Source organism: Bemisia tabaci, chromosome 9 (assembly GCF_918797505.1).
Source record: "Bemisia tabaci chromosome 9, PGI_BMITA_v3".
Taxonomy (NCBI): domain Eukaryota; kingdom Metazoa; phylum Arthropoda; class Insecta; order Hemiptera; family Aleyrodidae; genus Bemisia; species Bemisia tabaci.
The window spans coordinates 40,488,358-40,513,594 of NC_092801.1; the positions used below are offsets into that span (position 1 = coordinate 40,488,358).

The following is a 25,237-nucleotide window of genomic DNA, read 5'->3' on the forward strand; positions in this document are numbered from 1 at the left end:
AGACCTCCTGTCATACTTTATTTTATAAATACAATGCCAAACTGTGTTCAACTTAACGCCAAATTCTCAGAACTTACATGGTATTCCTTTGCTGTGTAAGGAACATTTTAGGGCAACTTAATGGAATAATGTTGATTTGTTCCCCTTCAAAAAGAAAGAGAGAAAGAAAGCTGAGATTTTTAAACACTGTGAAAAAGATTTATGGTTTGGGTGTTTCATCGTTGATGTCCAGTCGCAAAATGTCTTTCCTTTAAATTTTGTTCGTTAGCACAATTTCCTCATTTACATTTTTTCGTTCCAGGTTGAAGAAGAACTAAGTAGCAAGGTGGAATCTTTAAAACTGGCAAACTCTGAAGACTTGCCCGAGGTAACCATCATCTCCATTACTTGAAGAGGCGTTAATTTATATCCTAAGACCTTAAAAAAACTTTTTTATTGCTTGCACTCTACTGTTCAGGTCAACGCGCCATCCATCTTTTCTTTTTAGAAAAATCCAATTTACATGTCTTCTCCATGTAAGGCAACCGATGAAGGCTTAATTTTGACAATAATAATCGATATTTTATTAAAATTCCCATTATATATATATATTTATTAAAGTTTCTTAATGCCCTTTTATTTAACTGGTTGTTTTCCAAGATCATTAAGTGAGTGTGTGTTTTCTTCAAGTGAGTTTCAAATTATATGGTGACCCAAGTTATTCTAAAAAGCTGTGCCTTCCAACAGTCCAAATATGTCTAAAAATGATGATAGAAAAATGTAGGTGAAGGATGACTTGTTTGAAAAAACGATAGAGTCAAACGGAGAAAAAGGTACTGCTCTCCTTTACTCTTAGGTACCATTTTCAAAAAATAAATTATGACGCAGTCTCTCTCTAAACTTTTAACAGAGCCTGACAAAGAATAAAAGTATCAGTTTGAATTGATTTTTGTGCTTTACTTTATTGGCACTCATAACAACAATGAGTTAACTGTTCTTCCTCACCGATCATGAAATTAAATTGAATCATCATCAATAGTTACTATATCTTGGAATTGAGTTCTCTTTTAAGATGAATAAAATATGGATTTAAACTTGTGTATGCAATCATAGGAAACCAAGCAAAGTTCACCTTAAAAATCTAAGTTTTGCGCATTGAAGGTAAATGTCTGCCTCCCATTTCCCCTTTTTTTAACTACTTGACTTCCTCCCCGCAAATTTATTCTGCTGTGTTGTCCAAATAGGAATCCAACTCTATTGCTTCAAAATTTTACCCTCCTTTGAAGTTCTAAACTCGAGAAATCAAAATAATTTGACTGAATGGTATTTAAATTCAAGTGAATTAACGCATCCTTGAACGGACAGAGTCTACTGGAGAAAAAACCAGTCTGTGCTTTGTAAAATTAATTGGAGTGGAGAAAAGTTTTTAGCTGAGTAAATCATGTGCTTTCCTCTGTCTCATATTCTGAGTTAAGAAAAAAATGTTTAGGAAATGGAACTAAGGACTCAAATTCAGTTTTTGTGTTCTGAGATAGATTTAGAATAAAAATTCCAAACCTCTTTTTACTCGGCAAAGAGGATAAAATTCCATAAAAAATCTTTTCGCAAAACTTATTTTTGGTGCTATCACACGCACAGACAAAATGGAAAGAAACAAAAACTGTAATGATATTGAATCGCCCTAAATTTGCTAAGCTAGAGCTCACAGATTTTAAATTCAGTTCTCTCTCTTTCTCAGGCAATTGAGTTGGAACTGTCAATTCTCACGCTTTAATAAGTTTTTATTACTTCTAGGTTTGCTGCTTTTCATGTTGCTAACTTTCTTCACCGCTTTGTGTGTTTTTATTTTGTTCAAAATTCATTTTTTGGGACTCTTCATTTCCTAATTCCAGGGACGGTTTGGAAGTGGCATGAAATGTTGCAATGGGCATGCTCACTTCTGTTTCGGACAGTTGGAAAAATTGTTGGTGAAACTAAGAAAACACATCTTAAGGGCAAAATTTGAAAGCCATGTAACTTGATCATGGTACTGCTGAATTTCTCGTCCTTAAGTAGTTTGCTAAGAAAAACCAGGCAGCTTTTTCGCTTGAAATTTTCGCAGAATGTTCTCCTAGTAGGGAAGAAAATGTATTGAATTTTTTAAGGAACCATGTTGATTGGCCATCTAATCCAAACTGAAAGGATTATGAACCTCCCAGATCCATTCTTTTTTCTTAGGTTAAACATCAATATTTTGTTCCTCATGTGTAAATTCTCAGCTATATTATTTCGACATAGAAAAATTTTTAAGTTTTCAACTAATTCTGAAGCTTTTGAAATCTTGTGCCAAAACGTTAGTCATTATCCGTCAAAGGAATAATTTACATGGAAAAATTTTGAAATTTTGCAAACTTCTCATGTGTTTTTTTAGTTTTGTCATCATTAAACTCACCTGTGAGGAATCAGTGGACTTGGTCAAGCAAAAGAATACTAATTACATATCTGCACGAGCTTCAGTAATGGTTTACTTTTAATGAATGAAGAGTTCATGCCAAAATGTAGTTAATATTCTTTTTGTTTTCTGTCCTATGATAGTCTCAAAGTTACACTAATGCAAATAAAAGCAAAGCTGAAAGCTCTCTCAAAAAAGCAGTTAACTGATTTCCTGATTCATCATTTGGGCGCAGTAGTACATTAGAAATCCATCTAAGTAGTACACAGATTATGTGTTTCTTTCTCTCTGAGGCGGTCTCTTTGTAGAAGGTGGTATTATAAAATGTGTTGAACTATACTCTGAACTGTGTAGGATTTCAAAACCTGCCATGTAATAATCATGAAAGGAATAATAAAGCCTTGTGAATAAACGCAATATAAATATTTTTTTGTAATGAGAGCTTTTGCTTTTGTTTGCGTAGTTTATTTTTCCTAAAAAATGAATTAATTGATCATGCTGCATGTATGTTGTTCATTAAATTATCTCAAGTGTAGGCCTCTGCTAATTCTGTTCTGTATTAATGTTAGTTGCCAGTTTTTATCTCGTCAAAATGAATCTCCTGCTGGTGAGTGATTTTGAATGTTTGACTGTCCATGAAGAGAGGACCTCTGAGTCGAAAATGCCAAAATATTGATACCACTGTGGAGACATTCATTTACGCAGAAAACATGCTTCAAATTTCTGTACACACCTAAAACACAGGGGTTTGAAATTTACAGTTCAAAAAAGTCAACGAGTGCCGTTCAAAGCTAAAAAAGTTGTAGTATATCATATTTGCGAGCTCAAGATTGATGGAAATGCTTTTATACATCCTTTTTTGGCACAAAAATGAACCATCAATAGCTTCCTTTTTGTCTTGAGTTCCTAGGAAGCATTTATCGTCCAAAACTCCTTTGTAATTTCTTCATCCAACTCTTTAAAACTCAGCCTGCAAAAAATTATCCTTGGTTGACTTAGGTCTTTCTCCTAATGGGCAGTCATTCACAACGATTTGATAAAGCGATCACTAGCGGCATTACTTATATTTCTAGCAATGTTTTTTATTTAATTTAACAGCAACTTTTGATACACAGTGGTTCAGCTGTTCATCAACTGAATACATTATTTCAAGTACAAAACAGAATGTAGCGTGCCAGAATACAGCTAAGTTTTTGTGGTAATCTTCACTCAGATCACATCTAGTATACATTTTTTTTTCCTACGAAAGACAAGAGGTTTCTATGACAATGGGCAATATTTCTATCAATTGATGTTTCTTGGCGTATTCTGACAAATCTCATCATTTTTCACTAATTCACAAACTATAATTGGGCTGTTAGGCAATGAAAAGGTACAAGTGCAAAAACTGTGGAATCCTGGTTTCTCACATCTTTTATGACTTCCATGGCCGATGAGTTTTTAACACTTATGCTTTTTCAAGTAAGCTCATTGATATGCACAACTGACTCATTTATAACCCACTCAGCCATTATTTTCATCATTTGATTGAAAAACGTCTCGTGTAATTGTGGTGTAGATCACCAGAAATACTAGTGAAATAAATTGTGAAATCCTCGCCCAACGGATAACCACAAAAACTTTGACTGTGTTGACAAACATCTTCTAACATGTGTTCTTCTCACTTAAATTTTTTTATTTAATTATTCATCCCACGAAACGTACTCATTGGTCGCTGCTTTTGTAGAAAAGGGGCATTAATTGGAGAGTAAACTTTTTAAGAGAGCACTGTAAAATCCGCACGATTGTCAGTATTCTTTGTTTTTGTCGATGTCGCTTCTGTGTAAATTAGAGCTTACAGAAGCTTTTCCTGTGCACTTTCTGCTTAGTTCATTTAAATTATGTTTTCATCTGGAACGTTCGCGTGTTGAGCAAGTAAGCAAATCCAAGAAACGCAGAATCTGTGATCGGATGGAAGGAATCGAGTACTAGAATTTTGTTTCAGCTTCGGAAATGGAAATTCAACATGAGAAATTTCATTGCATCAAATTACGATTAGTTATCCTTGTTATAGGAGTGAAATGTGATGATTTGTACCAACAAAATTACTAGTGGAGGTATGATTTCTTTGTAAAATCTGACTGGAGTAGTTGGAATATTCAAGTTTTAAGCCATTATTGTCATTAGTATCTTGAAGTTCCTTGAATCTAAAGAAGGGAAGGCTCCTCTCAAAATAAATGTGATCTTCAGAACTCGTTTCATGTAGCTCGCTAAATCAAATTATGATTCCTAACATGTGGCAAAAGAAAAATTAGGTATGGCTCTTCCCGGACAAACATTTTTTTTTTTTGCGCTATTTTTGGAGCCATTAATTCCCTATTTATTCCTATTTTCATAGCAGTTGCGTCCAATTGGAAAATGCGCATCTGCTTTAATCAGTAACTCCAGATTCTTGGAAGCATTGCAAAAACTCAACTAAATTCCACTTTGATCAGTAACTCCAGATCCTTCGAAGCGTTGCAAAGGCGTTTGCAAAACACCAGCCCATGAAAAGATTTTAATCCATTCATTTATGACCGTCCAAGCTCAGAAAATAGTAGTATTAGCCGGAATTACAGCAAACTGAAGTGATGTGTTGTACATTGTTAATGTAAAGCTTTAATATCGTAACCAAGGATTGAACTACTATGTCGGAAGATGTTATGTAGGTTACACCACCTAATGTTCAAAAGTTAATATACGCAGAAAAGAATAAAAAGGAATGTCAATCAATGTCAGATCCCACAATGAGTTAATTTATCAAATCTTACTTAGCTCCCAGCACTGTTCACAAGTAAATTTTTTAATACAAAAAAAATTCTGTAATCATATGTCAATGCCAAGAAAAGACAGCACTACTCCATGACAAACTACTTACCCATCAATAATATGACTAATTTTACTGTACAGTAACTTGTAATTTCAACAACGATTTATTTTTCAACCCTGAAGTGGATGGGGTCCAGTAAAGCATAATGTAACTTTTCAGAGGCAGTTTCAAATCTTTGTGGTGAAGAGAGTAGAAGTGTTTGAAATTCTGAATTTCAGCATGACATCATTCATGAACGGTCCGTTACATAACTTTCAGTTCCATTGTTATTGCGTGGCATTCGTATTGCTCGGCTGAGAATGATCTCGAAATTTCACATTTAATTTCACGATGACTTTCAAGGAAAATTTAAGAAGTTTCATAAATTTCATGAAAAGTAGCCTTAAATTCAAGTTTTCAATGTTTAATTGAAATCTCACCAGAAAATTTCATGAAGTATCAAAGTCTCATTTTTTATTATTCCATCTTACTCATTTTGCAATGCAAGAAGCACTTGCCACAGAACGGATTTGTTGTTGAATCCATTCCAGCCCGTATTAAACACTTAAAAAAATGGCTCTTGCGCCTGATTTGGCAGGGAAAGCATTAACAGTGATGATGAACCTATGATCCACAAAAAACTGAATCGAACCGGATGAAGACTTCGGCAAGAAAGTGCACTTATCGTCAGAAAAGCCCGATAACCTCCTCTTGGTGCCCCATTTCTACAAAACTAGGACTGGGTCTTGATTTGTTGATAACCTCCTTCTCTTCTGATGTTAAAGATCTCAAGCAACGAGGCACAAGCTAGCTCGAAAAACGAGAAAAAAAAGAAAAAGGGCGGAAAGAAAAAAAATGCTGAAAAGAAAAGCCAGGGCCAGACGGCAAAGTAATGGCTCAGGACGCTGTAAAATTTAGGGGCCCTGGGGCTCAAAGGTAAAGGCTTAGTCAAGCTCTAATTCCTATTCCCGTAATCTTCTTTTCGCTCTGAACTTTTCAATTTGCATCAGTTGGTACTTTGAAACCTCACTCTTCTCCGTCAGTTTAACAGTTGACTGACTTGGAGATGTACCGATACTGGCTGAGCTGGGTGAATTTCATGGTTCGTTCAGACTAGTAGTTGTTACTTTAACCAAGCAATTTTACGCAAGTACTTCTGCAGAATGTAATCAACTTTTTCATTCACTGCTAACTCAATTTTATTCCAACGCAGGTTTTCAAGTTTTTCAGTCTCCTAGTTATTTTCTGAATCATTTGTCATTGTTCTTTTTTTTTTTTTTTTTTTTGTATAACAAAAAAGATGAAGAGAAGAAATGGAAAGATGTTTAGTAGTTCACCAATGAACAGTAGTTAATTATGGGAGTTTTCTGTCCCACTGTGCGTCCATCAGAAGTCTCAAAAAATTTCTTCCCACTATTCTCTTGGCGTTCATTCCTCTCTTTTAACTTGACTAAACCTTCACTAACATTAATTAAGGGATCTTAACCAGGAAGATATATTTTGTGCAGAGCTATCTACATTTTGCGAGCAGCCTTATATATTCCTTTCAGTTTTTTTAGTTTGGTCTTTGATGCAAGGTTTAAATTCTTAGTCTCTGAAAAGATCTATACGCTGCTTCTGTAGTTTCCTCCAGGAGGATTTGTTGGTCGATAATTTAACAATGATACCCGGATCATCAAAAGCCTTCGTGAACATCTCCAAAAGTTACATGATAATTTAGTGCTTCAGGAGGGTGTCTACAAGTCCGGAAATAGTACTGATATTTTAAGGGAGGTCCGGAAGTACTAAAAAAGTGCAGAAATTCTGCAAGGAGGTCCAGATTTTTTCCCCTTTTTTGTCATTTTTGTCGCATTTGAGCAAGAAATTCAAATTTTTGAAATTTTTCGAATTTCGCCAATGGAGGTTCTAAAAAAGAACTTTATTTTTCTGTTGAGGAGGCACTGAATTTCTTGGGAATGTACTAAAAAAGTACTGTAAAAGTACTGATTTTTGGCCAGCCTGTTTTAGTAGACACCCTGTTCAGGTATTCATGTTAAAAATTTGACCAGTAAGTAACGCTGAAAATAAGGCTCGAGTGAATATTGCGAATGAAAAGACAAACATTTTTAATGATTAGGATTTTTAAGGATTAACCTTAAAATCTAGAAATCTTCCATTGATCAATCAATTATGAAGTCCTTCTTTTAAACACTGCAGAAGCATAGATCTATTTCAAATGAGTACTCATTTAGTCATACATAAATTACTTACCAAGTCACATCATTGATCGCTTTTGCACTTATTTCTGATCCTCTATTAAAAATTTATCATAGAAACCAAGTGGAATCCGCTGTTGTTCCTTCTTTAGGAGACGACCTAATTTAATCTGAGTGACATAAAAAATTAATTTAGCAGGAAACTGGTGTGGCCCAGCAATATCTTTCCCTTTTTCTCTTCTTTTGATTCTTCTGATCCAAGATTTTGACCTTTACCCAATCTGTTAATGATCCCAGGATGGCAAAATTTCATGAAAAATAAAATTGTGAAATATTTCATGAAATTTCAGAAATAAATGGAAGTTATAGCTCTAGTCATGGATTATAAATTCAAGCTAAATAATGATCAAAATGCCACCAAAATATTGTTAAGGTATTGTTCTACTAGTTTTAATCACTCATATTGCCCTTTCATAAAAGGTCAATGAAGTCCGCAATTAGATCAAACAAAATCAAGAATGTTTTTGTTCTCCACGAAATGAATGTTTCATATTTTTCAAAAAAAAATTAAGCTTCCAGAAATTTCATGAAATTTTTCACCAATATTTCAATTCTTCCATAAATTTCTTTTGTTTCATGCCACCCTGGTTGATCTTTCGTCTTCCGCACTCCAGTCCACTCTTCGCATTGATATTTTATATCCTTCAGATTTATTTAATTAAAAATGTTTCTTATTCATACTAGAATCCAGATAAAAATCATTGACATTAATCTGTTTCAATGCTCTAACCCCTCTACAAATGAGTGATTTTTGATGTGTACTTGTAATGCATGAAACATAATTGTTTCTATCTGCTTGTATCAGCTCAACCATCAACTTTTTATCCTCTTCGACCTCTATTTATTCCCTCATTTCTCTATAACCTTTGCTGTTTTCCTCTGTTGTCCTTGCAGCTTTGAGCCCCAGGTCAAGCCTTTCCAGTTCCTTATTCAGGACATAAGGTGGAGCCTTTAGTTTAGACTGTTTTAAAGGTTATGCTATTCGTTATTTTTCACCGGCTCAATAGTTTTAATGTAAACATAATTACAACCTTTCTATTCTTACGATATATTAGCTGCGAAGTTAGATACATCCTAATATGTCTTGTTATCAAAAGTTCTTGCATTTGATATGTCATTACCGACGCCTTGGTTCATTAAAGAGTAATTCGCATTGAGCAAGTAATAAACCGCCCCATAAATATTCAAAATTTGAAGTTGAGGATGTACATTTTGTTCAAGTTTAAACTGTCTGACGTTAATATCCATGGTCAAAATGTGAATCTATGCATCTTAATCGTGGTATTTCAAACTTTCCGCTCCCATTTTATTTTCTCAAAGAAAAACAAGCCAAATTTTTAGCTTGAAATTTATGTAGAATAATCTGCTTACTGAGAAGAAAAATTGGGGAATTTCGTTGACGAGGTTTCCTAGGAAAAATTAAGTATGACAAAAAGTTTGCATACGAAAGTATATTGTTTTGCACTTCCACCAATGATACATACACCATCGTTAGAGTAACTTGGCCACTAAATCAGTCTATGAAATGAACAAATTTAAGTGCCTCAATCAATCCTTAACTTTTCTGTAACATCTTCGAAAAGCGCTCTTTTTTTATGAACAAGGATGTTGCCGGTTAATGATAATTGATGCAGAAGAACTTGTGACTCGATTTGTGATGAAAAAGATAACTTTTATTATTTTGCTTAGTTTTGTATGATTTTCCTTGCCTTGCGGAAAGCAATCTGAAAAGTTTCATATTGAAGTCCCTCTCATTAATTTTAACCTGTCCACAAAAAAATACTTTTGACGGTGCATTTGAGATTTCCCTTACATCTCTTTTTAATGAAACTGCATTTCTAATTTCTCGCTCTCATGCTCGACCTTTCTCTTTTCTTATCTGGTGGTGTCAGGCACAGCTTTTTGGTGTTCGTAAACGCTTTCATCTTAATTACTTCTCGTCAAGTTTCATGATCGAAAAGAGAGACAACCGCAATAGTCATAGAACTTTTATATCTTGAAGATTGTTCAATCATACAGTAATAAGTAGCAGGAGTTTTTTACGATTTAACGATTTTGAGCTGGAACTTAATGCTCTGGCTATACATTAGAATTTATAATCAAATGACAAATGAAGCCCTCAATATCAAAACATTTAAAATCGATCATCATGTTTTAGTATCTCTTGGACAGTTATTAGGTTTGTAACATCTTGAGCTCGTCCAAATTTCCCGGATGATTCAGCAGAAATTTTCTTAATTCCTTCTTGATGGGGGAAAAAATGTGAGAATTACTACAAAACTATTTTGATCTGCTTCTTCTGCGCTTTAGCGAATGATTCGATAATCGATCAATCAACTGACAATTTCTCAATTTTACCACATTTCTCAAGAATTTCCGGCTAGTACATTAAGTATTTGCACAAAAATGTGACCAAAAAACACTTAGTAATAACTTAGCAAATATGTCCTCTTTGAATATCGATTCGTTGTGTCCAAAGACATTGAATCATGTAGACCGTGCGTCCGGCTTGATTTAGTACAGGCGGAGCGAAGCAAGTCTCTCTGAGCCCCATGATAGGCGGGCGGGGAAGGGGAGAGAGCGTGTGTGTGTCTCAAGCACTCGAAGAGACTGCAGAGAGGCAATGGAGAATTCATTCCCGCGCTCGGTTTTTCACAAATATCTTTATTGGAGTCCATTTTCAGACAAAATTCCTAAGAAGGAAAGGTTTAGAACACATAATTTTACACCCAAAGAGCATTGTTTCATTTTTCCGAACCAATTATTAACCAAGGAAAAAACCTCACAATCTGACAAAAATTCACTGGAACCGCTACAGTGCATGCGCAGATGTGCGCAACTGGGACACACGAACTCATCGATGCGGGTCGGTTCCACCACTCATCGGCATGCAAATTTTTAAAAGTTGCCTCGCTTTCCGTAACACGGGATGCACGGTCTACGAGATTCAATGTTTTTGGTTTTATCTTTTGATTTGTGATATGTATACACTCAGGGCGTCTCATTAAGGCTTCTTTTAAATTTCTGAGCCTAATTTTGTATAAAAATATCTGCATTACCTCAGGGCGATGTAATGCTCGGAAATTCTTAAGAAATGTCTTTGAATTTAGAAATCATCAATTGGTCGATCAACCATCTAATCATTTTCCTAAGTGTTGAAGATCCTTAACAAACTTTAAATTCTTTTTTCAGTCTCATTTTCTAGAAATTAGTATTTAGAAAACTCTGCTTTTACAAATAGCGCTCAGAATTCTGTAAAGATCATCCTATTGAAAGAAAGGAAACATTATCAGATGCTGGATTCCTTTGTACAATATCGCCGTGCTAAGAAAGATCGCCATATATGCATTCAAATGTTGCCAAATTTCATCTCAGAAAATACTCTTTTTCAAAGAAATTTATGAATATATTTTCGAATACTTGAGACCAAATTATGAACCAAATTCTCTAAAAAATGAGAGGAAAAAATCTACAGATTTTTCCGACAATTTGTGATTTGTCGAAGGAAATTTGGCAATATCTGTAGGCTCATACAGCGTTCTTCCTTAGCCCAGCACAATAGGAATCACTCTTCAACTCCTTTTTATGGAAGAGCTTACTAGTGCTTGAGTGTGCAGTGTGCAAGAGCTTGTTAGTGAGGAGAGTTCCCAAGAATTATTTTTTACTCAAAAAAGGTTAGAAATGTATAAGATGATTCAAAAGTCCTTTCTCATTCCCATAACCTTTAGGGGTCTTGCTGGGTTACAGCATAATCACCTTAAAATTTTGGGGGTTCCAGAAGTCATCTCCTGTGACCTACAAGCAATCCCGAAATTTCAAGTCTCTTCCCCACTATGTTCAAAAGTTATAGGGGTGGCTTGTGGTGGAAGCCTATTGGATCACTTTGTAGATTCTGAATGAGCAAACAAGTTATTCAAAGATATCACCATTTATTACTTCTCATTAAAACGCTATTTTTGTAGGTTTGATAACTCTGCTTTTTTTCGTGTGTTGCAGATCATCGATCAAAACAATGAAGTCGCTGTAACAAATGAATGAATGTCACAAATGACTCGAAGTCCTTTTGTATAGTCAGTTGATATCTCTTCTATGCCTGGTCGATCTTTCCGCCATTGCATTCGGTCACCGGCCCACGAAGCGCCCCGACTCCGTGCCTTTGGCCAACCCATCCATTCCACAAGAAGCTCAAGGAAACGCTCATTTAACTTAGGAACAAACCATTCCGATTTTTGATATCCGAATTTTGAATCGCGATTTTTTTAAATAACATTTTTCACCGATCGGTGCGCAAATCCCTTTAGAAGATGAAACGGAGTCGAAACTTGAGATCTTGATCACATGACGGTAACTTGATCAGAGGAAACGAACTAACCTTTGTGTTGGACAGAGTGAAAAAAACATAATCTCCATTTTTTTCTTGCAGACCAGTATTTCACACGAAAGCAACACCAGTTTTTCTCATAAAATTCGTAAAGCCTTGTCTTTAGGTCACATTTTTCCACTTAAGTACGATTGGACAATGTATTTGAGGCTCTCAGGAGCGTACGTCCTCACTGTAGAAAACTGGAAAGTTCGTTCAGAGGTCAGATACTCCCTCTGTGCACTGTGTAGCATTAAAATCTCTGTAAAATATTCTTTAACTGAAGTTGAGATGAGTTTTATAGACAATGAATTTATTTATTACCAGTGAATGAATCTCATTTGGTTTAAAGGTTCTGTTTCTGAAGTCAACATCTTGTCACCCTAAGTTGTCGGATTTTTCTCGCATCTTCAGTTAAAAAATTATTCTTAAGGAAATGAATAAACACATTCATCATTTCAGACACCAAAAGCTGGTTCATTTCCTCTAGGAGATCAAGTTTCCAGCACTGTTGTCGCAGGAGAAGGGATTTTTTGCGTCTCAAGTGGTGCTCCTATGTTTGATAGGTTTTGTTAAATATGGGTTTTCAGTGCTTGTCTAACGCAGTTTTGTCAAAGAACAGCATAAAATTCTTTCCGGAAGGCGACAGTGAAGCGTGCAAGCACATTCTAATACCCTTGACCATAACTTTCCAGCAGGAATTGTTCTTTTCTTTTCAAGTTTCAATCGATAGTTGATCCGGAGCCAGTCGTTCAATTCTCTTAAGAGATCGTCAAAAAAACAATGATATCAAGGTTGTGATCAGCCGTTGGAATGCTGGCTTCAAGTACATTTTCTGAATACAATCTGAAGAGAGATTTGATTCACGCTTTCAAGAACGTGCAGCTTACGTGGAAAAGGTCATGAGTTGCATCAGACACTCAGCTTTTGAGCTCCGGTTCTAATTTTTTGCACCCTTTTTTATACCAATCTGTATTTTATATATGTTTTTATATATAATCTGACATTAAGACTGGTTTTACTACTTACTCTCATGTGTTCCAGAGATTCTGTATCTCAGTAGTGAAAGATTGATCGAAAAGGGAGAATGACACTGAACCCCCCCCCCCCCCCCCCTCTTTTATGTCTCTGTAATATTTATGAAATTTTATGAGTTTTGTATAAATCTTTTTAATTTTTTCTCAAGTTAAGGCTTTTTATGTTGAATATTAGCGATAGTGTACCTATCCTTATTGCTAGCTATTACTATTTTTTATTTTTTTTTTTTATCATTATAGTTTATGGCCAACTTTTTATTATTTTTATCATTACATTTTTATTATCACTATTAATATCACTTTATTCTCAGACTTTGCTCCAAGAGTGATTCCAATAAATACTAGCGCTATGAAGTGATTAGAACTTGATTCAAATTCACTCCCTCGGAAGACAGTTTCATAGCCTTATTTGCCTCTGTTCTTCGCGTTGTCAGAAATAAAATTTCTTGTGTATATTCAATATTTCGTTATTAGATTCTATTAATCCTCAGGCCCCTAACGGTGTAAAAAATAAAAAAGGATGTGTTATAGGGATCACCCCCTGTAATTTCATTTATCAAAATCAATTTGCAGATAGTTCTCAATCTTTAGCTAAATGTCATCTACTTTTGTCACTGTAAGTTAGAATATTTTATCCAACCTTTTCTTAAGGAGTTAATATATCCGAATTTTTTCACTTTGGTCTTGGTTGTGAATCAAATCCTGTCCAAAAAACCTGATTTGTTTAAATAAATAGCCTCTTGATACGTACAATTGCCATGCATTTATCTGTAATTTAGTACCTAAGTAATTTTCTACTTCGTTTTTAACACCAATTTTTCACATAATATTACACAAAATCTCTTTGCTCACGCCACGTAGATTTTTTTAATCTTTTTCAAATTTGTCCGTGATTCCATTGAAATCCAAGTAAATGAATTTGTTCAAATCTCAGCTCAATTTAGAAATCATGACTTTTTGACAAGTTACATCAAAATCACTGATTCTACTCTGAATCATATCAGTATCACAGCCTAGAGATTCAATCTTACAGTCTCAATTTTAATCTTCTAATTTTGATCGTTGCGCGAACACATATTTCAATAGTTTCATATGATTTTGATGATTTCGTCAATAAAAGCTTGTTCCCTTTTTTTTAAGTTCTTCCATTTGATATTGGCGGCCAAGCACAAATGAAAAAATACTAGCTTTAACTCGTGTAAAAATGCTTACTGTCTTATCGAGTCTGTGTTTTTTCCCATCACAACGATGATCTTAAGAATTTTTATGAGTAGTTATTGTAGCGGTTTGTTAGGCTGTTTTGTTCTTATTCTCCTAGCCCTACCTTTTTCTGTGGTGACAGATGTGAGGTCTCTCTCCCCTCTCTGTCCACTGCCCTCAAACTCCACCTCTGCTTGCTTGTCGTTGGAATACTTGAGGAGGGCTTTAATACATGAAAATGTTGCGGGGAAAATTGAGGTTTCAGCTGATTTTTGTCGGCTTATGAGTCATTGTCAAAGGAAGTTCTGAATATGATCGACAGCTGAGTTTAACAGAATAATTCCCTCAAATTAGGAGAGGTCTGTTTTTATTTGAGCTCTCGACTTTGCCTTTCTAACACTTCTTCGGACAGAACTGATAATTGTTCTTCAAGATTGTTTTCATAAATGCTTCTTTGCCATCAACTTATCCAATCTGGAGAGCTGTACAGAATGATTTTCAAGGCACCATTCTGAAAAGGGACAAGAACCCTACAGTTGATAGGGATAGTGCGATACTTTAGGACCACCCTGTAACTTTTAACCTCTCCGAGCGGTGATCTGTCTCCATGATAATTCACTCTGGGAAACAGTTTTGAAATCAGCTGCAAATCTCAAGACGTTACTTTTCTGAGCTACAAAATTTCTGTAAATATTCATTTTAATACTCTAGTTTGTACATATCAGTTCTATCTAAATCTTCAGTAACTGGCGCCTCTTGCTTGAGCTTTTACCGTGGACCGAAGGCTTAATGTCTTATCGCTGGCGGACAAGAAGTCTTGGGATAATGCAGAAAAGTCACAACCTGTAAAACTTTTAGGGAGGGTAGATTTGATGAGTAATCGCTAATAGGGTTTCCATGCTGAGATGATGTCTTTATAGGATTACTTTGTTTTAAATTGATGATTATTTGAGGGAAACGTAACGGAACAACGAAATTGTTGCCTTGTAGAATGAAATTAGATTATTCTGTTTTGATTTTATGTGTGAGGCAAATCTACTTGTATTAATATCTCCAAAGCAAAAAGATCAAATTTTTCAAGATATTATTCTCTGCCGGAAGAACACAACTTTTTCCCCTCGACTCATCTCCAAGTGCAACATTTTTCCTGAGAGTGAAGCCACTACAAATCACAGAACCCCCTGCCCGTGTTCTCTTTAAAAACATATTTACATTTTCTGCGTTATTTTTTCCAAAAAGTTCGAATTTAGTACTAACTCCATCTTATTTTAGTCCTACGGTTAGTCGTCTCGAAGTTTCTCCTTTCTTCATCGTTTGTTTTTTGAAGTCTTGGGGCACGCTTCTAACAGGCGGAAGCAATCAAGCGGAGGTGTTGTTGTTGTTGAGCCTTGAAGTATTTTAACGACAAGTCGACAAATCGGCTTGCTGAAGTGTTAGGCTTAGTTCTCGTTAAGCTGTTAGAACATTTTTTCAGCCCTTTATTATTAATGTGCTGTATACATAATGGTGTCTTTGTGTTTCGCAGGAAACTTACTGTGCACTTTATCTCTCTGCATTGCGTGGCAACAGGTATTGCTTTTTTGCCGGAGTTAGTGACTAGAGACTCAAATTAGCCAAAATGAACAGACATGTACAAAGACAAATAATGGAACAGAGAAAGAAAATGCTAAGTTTCCCAACTGACTGTTCAACTCTCATGTTTTAAACTCCGCAAATTGAGTACTAGTAAATAAATCTGAACTGGCATCATAAAACTGCTCAACAGTTGGACTTTTGGGAGTGATATTTTCAATTTGTGTGATACGTTTTAAGATCTGCTCACTGGTACCCAAACTCGAAGTTTGCGGTTTCGAGCATGGACAAGCCAGAACAGTTTTGGTCGTTGTCTCGCATTCCGGCAATTTTGGTGTTGTATGTCACAGTTGTACGCCAACGTTGTTACTAAGCTTTTGTATTTCCCTTCCCCTTTATTTTGTTATTTTTATATTTTTTAATTATATTTAAATTATTTTAGGATGTTTGAAAATAATTTTTGTAATTTTATATGAAACAAATTGGATTTTAAAAGTTTTAAATTATAATGTAATGATAAATTATTGTAAATTAAGTTTTAATGGATATTTCATCTTTGTAACCCTTGAAAATTTTCAAAAATATATATGTATTTAATTATTTGAAACTTTCGTCCAAATCCTTTCGTACGCCTCCAGCTCCCAGGTTTGCTATTTTACCATCTGATCTTCCAAAGCAGTGCACACTCATTCAGACTTCCTCTTCAGTAGCTTAACAAAAATTCTATCAATATACATTTTTGTAAGAATATGAAAATTTAAAATAATATGCAGTACTAATTTACAATTCATCAATTTCAGTCAACGTACTATGTAGCTCCAATAGGAAGTACTGTGAATTCAGAAATACTTGAGTGCAATAGTTCACACTGAAGACCCATACTATATGCACAGATATAATACTGGTTTTCAGAGCAACAAAGAAATTTCATGAACTTGCCTTGCAGTGTTTAATATCATAAATTTGAAGTCATATTCTATTTTAATACAGGAAAACCCAACAGTTTTTATTTTCCGTCACTTTAGATGATACTCCTTTGCCTACCATTAAAAAAAAATATTGAAAAATCGCACTGAAAATTTTTCAATTGTAACTTGTGGTACATATTTTCGAATGTAATTTTGTAACTTTAAACTCATACATCTTGAAATAGCAAGAACTCCACTTGTCCCACTTGTCCTCCAAGCCTTTCGTTTGAATTCTACTAAACAGAATTGAAATAAGTGCTTTGTAATGCAAGCAAAATCATGGAAAATCTCAAGAAAATGAGGAAAAAAACTGCCTGATAAGCCTTGAAACGGAAAATAAAATGGTAGCAGTAATGTGGCACAATGTAGATGTAGAATCACTTAGTTACTCAGTCTCAAATATTTTAATTGTATATCATGACTAGCCACGAGTGAAATGCATTTTCTGTGCCGAACTTTAATTATTCTTCCTACTACTCCTTGGCAGCAGAGATGCAAAATTTCATGAGACTTCATAAAATATTTAAAACCGGCCTTCGAAGTTGCCAAAAAATTAAATATCTGTGCATGATAAGTAGATTTTCCTTTAACCTCCTTTGAGGAGTCATCCTTTGTTGGGATTTTTTTCACCCTTCAGATAAACTAATTATGAGTATGACGTTAAAGTGCAAAACTTTCACAAAAAAATCCTGATGATGAATCACAGGGATTTTAGAACAAAAACGAAAATATCATTTGTCTGTCGAAATCATGAAATGCAACGGAAAATCTGTGACATCACTGGCCTAAATACACGTGTCTGATTCCTCAAAAACAATGGCAAAACTATAAAACAGTGCAGCTTGGTAAATATATTTGTGAAAATTACATTAAGCACTGCTCTCAATATATCAGAGCAATAATCGGAGAGATTCGAATATATTAAAATGAACCGAAACCTGTAACAACTTCTTCTGTAAAACATTAGAGAGAGGAATTCGAGGAAATCTCAAAATCCAATTATCCGATTTCTGACTCCCTTCAAAAAACATCTATCTACGTAAGGAAACTAATAGGACTTCATTCATCGTTTCTAAAGTGAAGCAGAAATAGTACCTAGGTATTAATGTAGTCCGATTTGCCTTCATGGACTGAAGTTTTGTCGCTAGCGCAGCGCATCTTATGATGCAGCTCACATTTCTTGGTATGTTGTACCTAGCCTGCTAAGTCCGTTTAAAAATTTTAATGAAATTGAAATATAATGTTTTATTTCCAAAAAATTTATGAAATTTTGCTTTACTGTGGTAACCCAGGCCAAAATAACCAGCATGTAGCGACGACAATATCGAAACGAAGTTGCAATTTAATGCAGAAAAAAAACTCTTTTTTGCTTACCTACAAATAAAGAGTGTTTTTAGGTCATTTGGTCCATTAACACCGATTTTAAACGTTCAACGAGGTAAGTTTTAGAGATCACGGTCTTTCATCCAAGTCTTTCATTGTGAGAGGAGCTCCTTCAATCAGAAGATAGGCAACAGTTGCAAAACACTCCGATGCAGCAGCCTTAATAATTGGACCGCATTTATCAGAGAGAAATTAAGCCACATCAGCTATTGCCAAATTTAATTGGGCAATTTATTTCTTTACAAATGAACGTTTGTGCGGATTCCTTTGTAAATTGTGAGGAATTTATTTCATCTTATGCAGAAAATTCACTGAAATCTGCACAACCGTTTTCACGTAAAAAATTAAATTGCCTAGGTAGTTAATTTGGCAATAGCTGATGCGGCTTGGTTCCTCTCTGCTAAACGCGGTCCAATTTCACCTCGTAACAGCAGTTTTTAGAACGTAGGAAAGTAAAGACAATAACAACACAGTCAATTGACAGTAACATCTAGGATTATAATAAAAAATCAATAAATACTTACACACAAAAAATAAATAAATTAACAGGTACTGAAAAAGTATGAATGCATAAAAAAAGTATCATTGCATCCGAAAAGCGGTACAATGAAAGAAGAGTTGGTTCGACTCGGTCAAGCAGAAGGTAGAATTAAGTTGTTCGATGTTCGAGGAATTTAAATAATTTTAAAAAAAAAAATTAAAATAGTTTTAAAATATTAAATTTTTGGGATTTTTTTTTTTTAAATATTTTGGGTTTTGATTCCGTTCCTTCCCTTGCCTTCACAACAGCTCTTGAACCTCTGTTCCCTGGCATCGTCGAGCGTCTCACAGTATGGATTGGCGGCGTAGTTGTAGCAGTAGTATCCGAGCTCGGAGCCACACGCACTGGTGGCCTTGCCATCGTTCCATCCGCCACCGATTCCACTGCCGCACCGCGTGATTCTCTTTCCCTCCACTAGGGATCCGATCACCGCCAGCACGAAGAAAAACAGGCTCAGGCTCAAGTATTTCATGGTTGTTTGGTTGTTTTTGTTCTGAAATCAAAGGAAACAAATTCTTAATCTTTCTTGCTTAGCTTACTTACAGTAAAATAAAGAACTTAAAAATATTTTAAAAAAACATTTTTAAAATATTTTCCAAACTCTTTTAAGGAATATTTAAAAAATGTTTACCGGCTTTATTTTTAAATTATTTTAAAAATATTGCCTGTAAACATTTTCAAAATATTCCTTAAAAAAGTTTCAAAAGTATTTTAATTACAATATTTCCATGAAAATATTTTTATAAAGGTGACAATATTTTGTAAATATTTTCAAAATATTTTGTGCTAACTGAGTAGTGTAACGAGCTATATAATACAAAACAGAAGAGGTCGTAAATAATAGAGGAGAGCTAAGAAGAGGTCGGACATTAAATTTTGGACAAAATTCCAAGTTTTAGTGTTTATTTCGCCAGAGATTAAATTCCAAGGGACATATACCCAGGGCCCAGGGCCAGATTGACTCGCTTGCCGCCCATAGGCCGCCTGTATTTTGCCGCCCCTTCTCAATTGTTTTGAGACATCAATAAAAACCATCAAGTGAACGTGCCGGAGGGGGAGGGGTGCATTTACTCGTGTTAGGCACATTTTTTTGCGAAAGCCCTGTCAACACTACTAGCAAAAATTCACGTAACTTGGCGCGAAAGTTAAGTTCCGTAAACCTATCTCTGTGTGGACAAGGCCTTCGATTTACAAGAAATGAACAAAAATATTATGAAATCACAAACATAAATGTGCTTTAATAATTTTAACTTCCACCGCCACACCGCGCTGATTGCACTGTGTTTGACGCAATGCGCGAAGTATTCATGCAGTCTTGTAGGCGCTATGCGTTTCACGCCGCCCGCTGCTGACCGCAGCGACCGCACTATCTTTGATGCAATGCGTGAAGTATTCATGCAGTCTTGTAGGCGCTAATATGTGTTACGTGCCGACCGCCGCGCCGCGCCGCGGGTTTCTCCTGTTCATCTCAAGTTCTCGTCATCATTTCTCTCTGCGCCGCGCCGTTCCAGGCCAAATTCCGTGTTCGGTTTCTCTCGTAGTCTTAACTCGACTAAGTAAAGGTGCTGTCTATTGTATCACAAGAAGATGACAAAATTAGAGATATACTCTCGGGAAATGAGAGATTTTGTCACCTTTCCTTGTTTGTAATGTTTTTCTGAATCCGATTTTTTCGTACCTTTATTTAAAAAAATTGCAAAATTTGCCGCCATGGGTCGCGGCCCATGCGGCCATCGCCTTAATCCGGCCCTATGCATATAGCTACGGGACCTTCCGGCCAAGGTATCGCAAGCGCCATGCGATGTTTCAAAATTTCCGCCTCCATTTTATTTTTTTACGGAGAAATCGCCCTAGTAAAAGTGAATCAGCCTGACGTCAGGCTATGTTCCATAAACTACCCTGAGTCAGAGTGATTCAGGCTGATGTCAGACTGATATCAACCTGAACCAGTCAGCCTCAGGGTAGTTTATGAAACATAGCCTGACGTCAGGCTGACTCACTTTTACCAGGGCGTCGGTTGAATCTGTTCGAAAATTTCACTGAATTTTATCGGCAGCACAAAAAAAAATTCAGTGAACTTTCCGGACAGCTCCGTCGAACAATTCCTCTATAAACAAATAAAATGGCGTCGGAAATTTTGAAACTTCGCATGACGTTTGTGATACTTCGGCCGGAAGGTGACGTTTCAATGTTCATTTCGCCAAAAAATTCAAGGGACATATCTCACAGGAAATTTCACGAAAAATCTATTGAACCACCCTTAAACTTCTTACTTTTAGGTACTGAAGTAGGGCTGCAAACGTGCTTTATATTTGCCGGCTAGTTTTGGTTGACGCCAATCAATGCGACGCAAGGTTGCTGATTTGGAAAGTTGGCTGTTTCGAAAACGCCTTCAAATGTGGCGTGATACCTCACGCGTTCCGGAGAGTACGTATAGTTGTATCATTGCGCCTTAGCACTGCGATGGAAGATTGATATAAAATCAGCCTCCACGCTGCGGCCCTGTCAGTGTTCCTTTACCGCTGTTGCAGTTTTGACCGCGAGGACTTAAAGTGTTCAAGCTAGGCTTACATTACGCAATTCGATCAATTTTTAGAGTGATCAAAAATAAACAAGCGCAGGAAGAAATATAACTAAATAATATGAACTCAATTAAACAATCAACTTAAAGGCATCGAAAAAATACTGCATTCTTTTTGGATTTTTTACACGTACCTATACGTTCGAAAATGTAAGCATTCAAAGTTTTCAGATTTTGTCCGACTTCTCCTATTGACTATAGGCCAAGTCTGTCCCGAAACTCAAGTAGCACAATGCAAGGGAAAAATTCAATGATGACCGGACCTAAAGGAGACCAGTGGGCTGATTATTGAAATTGATAGACAAAGAAATAGACAAAGACACCTTGCAAATAGAGGGATCCTATTGGTGGAAGCGGGCGGTTGAAATGGACGAAATAGGTATGTAGTAGACTTACTCTGCCGTGCTAAAGGAAGAACGCTGTATGAGCATTCAAGAGTTGCCAAATTTCCTTCGATAAATATGTTTATTTTTGAGGAAAATTATGAATATTCTTCCTTGAAATTTTCAGACGTTTTAGATCAAATTACGAACAAAATTATCCGAGGAATTGGTAGACATACATTCGAAAATTTTCCTGAAAATGAGTGATTTGTCAGGAGAAATTTGGCAACGCCTGATGGCTCATACGGCGTTCTTCCTTAGCACGGCAGTACTAACGGTAACTCGCTACTCGCGAGTGACCGTATAGTTAGTCCATCATTTCCCCCTTAGTCTATGCCAAGTACACGCTCCAACTAATAGGATCGCTCCCATTTTCCCTATGTCTTCTTTGTCTACCGCCTTGTCTATCAGTTTCAATAATCGCTCCTCTGGAAGATTGTTCCAGGCCACCGCAATTTTCCTCCACGTCCTGGTTGGTCACCAAAAAGGTTAACACATCGCACTGTTCAAAATTGTATCACATTTTGGATTATTTTTGTATGCCTGCCAATGTTGTATTGTTCCACAGGAGTTAATAATCTGAAAATCCTCGAGGAAAGAGGGGAAAAAAAACCTTATCTACCGAAAGAAAATTTATATCAACTTTTTTCAAATGCAAGGCGGGGAACGAATCAGGAAATTTTGGCGCAAGGTTAGCGCTGAAAGTTCATTAATTGAAAAAAATACGAGTCCTGAAGTTCCAAGGCAAAAATTCTTCGGTCGCAAGAAAAAACGTGTTTTAAATTTTTGAAAAAAAGCTAAGGAAATTTTTCCCCTTGAAGATTAAGTCTCTTTTACAGATCCGGTCATACATAAAGGCGCGCTTAAATGCTATAACATTGTAATTTTTCGCCATGAGATTGCAATATTTTTACATCAAGTGGTCAATGAATGCCGATTTTAAATGATCGAAAAGATGAATTCCACTCATCAGAAACACAGGCAATGTTCAATGTAAAGAGGAATCGCAACTAATTTCAATTTGATTGCAACGAAATAGCTTATGCCAAAAAAGGTTCCTTTTTTTGTGTCTGAACGACGTGTCTAAACCGAGATCTGCGATTTGCTGTTTCCTAATAAATGTAAAGCAAAACTAGCCAACTACCACAGCCAGCGAGCTGATTATTGAAATTGGTAGACAAAATAATAGACAAAGAAGCCAAAGGGGAAATGAAGCGACCCTATTGGTTGAAACGTATGGTTGTCATAGACCATACTATAGGTAAGGGGGAAAATGATGAATTAACCACAGGGTCCCTCCTCGTGAGTTGCCGTTAGTTAGTCTATTCCATTGCATACCTCTTTCGTCCATTTCAATCACCCGCTTCCACCAATAGTATCGCTCATTTTCCTTTTTGTCTTCCTTGTCTATAAATTTCAATAATCGACCCACTGAGGTGTAGGAAATGAAAGATGACGCATGAAGAGATGCATGGATGTAATGGATCGCATTCAATTCAAAACCAACTATCTCCATTGTTACAAGCAGGCTCTGTCATGCATTTATTCTTATGGGTTCAAGGACCCACGTCACAGTAAAGATAGTTCCTTTTGATCTGAAGACGTCGAATTATGAGAGCCACAGCCCCGCCCCTCCTTAAATTTTTGAGAGCACGGTCACTCGACAGAACATTGCGACTATTGTAAACGTGTATTTCAGGAACACAAATTTAAATTTAAAAAAAAAATAAAAAAATATATAAATAAAAAATAAATAAATAAAAACGTCATATTTTACGCAAAAAGAAAACCCTTTTGAGTACTCTCTTCGGTAATATTCGTGAGAGGTCAAATTGAGGAGAAAATTTTACAAAAAAAAAATACTAGATCGTATAAATTTTTTTTCAATCTTCTATATTATGACCAAAGTTGAAACATTCAACAAAAAAAACTGCGATCGTTTTAGCAAATTTTTCCGGTATAAATTTCAATTAAAAATCTCCGAGATGGAGCCTCTCTCTTCACCAATTTCCGCCGAGTTCGAACAGTTTTTGAAAAATGTTTTCCAACGATGACTACCTACCACGAGGGAATATGGGTCGTCTTTTCGATCAAAACTGCGTGTCAACGATTGATTCTATGAGATAGGTTGTTATGTACAAATTTTAATATAGAGCCTCTCCAGGGGCGACACCGGAAATTTTTTTGTCATGCTATGAAAAGTAACTCCTTTCAACCGAGGGAACGAGAGTTCGGCGCGGCACTTTTGCACACTTTTGTAAAAAAAATTAAAAAAAAAAAAAAAAAAAAAAAAAAAAAAAAAAAAAACAGAAAAAACCTTACTCACCGTTTACAGCGATGAAGTGTCGGGCTGGATTCTGTCGAACACAATGACAAAATTTGGAGCTTTTCCGCGTTTTTATATCGGGAAGTTATCTACGACCTGGAAAGCGCGACTCAGTTATCGCCGATTTCGGGGTCAATTAATTTTATCAAACGCATTAACCTTGTATCGAGTTTTGACTCATTTTAGTTTCACAAAAACAAACACCTTGGTCGTCTCTTGAGATTGAGTCCTAATTGACTTAGGTGGTTTATCTCTTCATGTCAAAGGTCCATTTTCCCATGTTTGCACAGCATGGAAAATCACTCCATGCGGAATTCTTTCGCGCTATCCTCCCCTCCCCCTTCCTTTTCACATTTTGTCTACTTTGTCGTGTAAAAAGGAACTTCATGTGAACATTCGAATATTACCGAATTTTTCCCCAAAACAAACATTTGTTTTTCGAGGAAAATTGCGAATATTTTTCCTTAAAATATTCAGAAACTTTAGATCATAAATTGAGAATAAAAAGTCTCAAATCCCGGAAAATTAGGTAGTGTTTTTCTTGTGAATTTCGTGACGTACTAAGGCTCATGATGCCCTCCCCTTTCGCAAGCCTGCGGGGGCGGGCTGATCATTGAAATTGATCGACAAAAAAGACGACGAAAAAATGAAGCTATCCAATTGATTGAAACAGGTGTTTGTTATAGACTAAAGGGGGGGGGGGGGGTTATACGCTATTTAAAGAGTCTCTCGAGGGTTGTCGTTATTTAGTCTATTCTACCTCCTTTGTCCATTTCACCCAACCGCTTTCACTAATTGGATCGTTTCAAGATAATGTTTAAGTAATTATTTTCTAGGTGCTAATAATTTAAAAGATTGCAGAGAAGAAAGAGTTAAGTCAAATTTTTAATTTTACCAGGTGAAGTGGGTGTTCTTGTGGTGGAAACGAAGAATTGAAGGCCCTGTATGACTCTGTCATTTTGGAATCTCGCAGTAAAACCCGCTGCCACGCCGAGCCGCGGGTAAAGGGTGAATGCCTGCAGAGTGAAAACGCCTTAACCTCTGTGCTTATGCAACACGGACAGCTATGGAGCTTAAATACTTGCATTCAGGCGTTGTAGATACTGAAATTCGCTCATACTTCTCATAATACTTAAATACTTTCTCATAATCTCATACTTTAACGCGATTCCAACGTCACCCATTTGCGCTGATTAAGTAAACTATTGCTAATTTTTATCGTAACATTGTCACTTTTCGGAGAAATGCTTTAATCGTTTGAATGGATCACAAAATTGCCCCTCTAGAATGTGGCATGCGGCTCTGTACTTCCTGAGCTGAGAACACTTCAATCAAATACATATTTTTTTTTCTTCTTTTTTAGAAAAAAACTATCACAGCTGAAAAATTATCTA

General features: G+C 36.0%; 1 protein-coding gene and 1 long non-coding RNA gene across 11 annotated transcripts in view; one reads left to right on the forward strand and one right to left on the reverse strand.

The window, feature by feature from the left end:
* Positions 1–16,268, forward strand: part of LOC109036850 (uncharacterized) — a 217,477-nt gene extending 201,209 nt beyond the window's left edge. For 6 of the 10 annotated variants that reach the window (XM_019051251.2, XM_019051252.2, XM_019051253.2 and 3 more), the window contains 3 exons: positions 302–367; positions 6,023–6,173; positions 11,489–16,268. In XM_019051251.2, coding sequence (XP_018906796.2) covers positions 302–367; positions 6,023–6,130 — 174 coding nt within the window. In that variant the 3' untranslated portion in view covers positions 6,131–6,173; positions 11,489–16,268. The remainder of the gene's footprint in view (positions 1–301; positions 368–6,022; positions 6,174–11,488) is intronic. The other 4 variants (XM_072304378.1, XM_019051254.2, XM_019051248.2 and 1 more) reach the window with 1 other exon arrangement.
* A 2,221-nt stretch (positions 16,269–18,489) lies between these two features.
* LOC140225443 (uncharacterized) lies at positions 18,490–24,103 on the reverse strand. The gene is made up of 2 exons (XR_011900543.1): positions 23,844–24,103; positions 18,490–19,046 (listed from the first exon to the last, which is right to left on the reverse strand). It is a non-coding gene; the product is annotated as an uncharacterized lncRNA (long non-coding RNA).
* Positions 24,104–25,237: the final 1,134 nt, after the last annotated feature.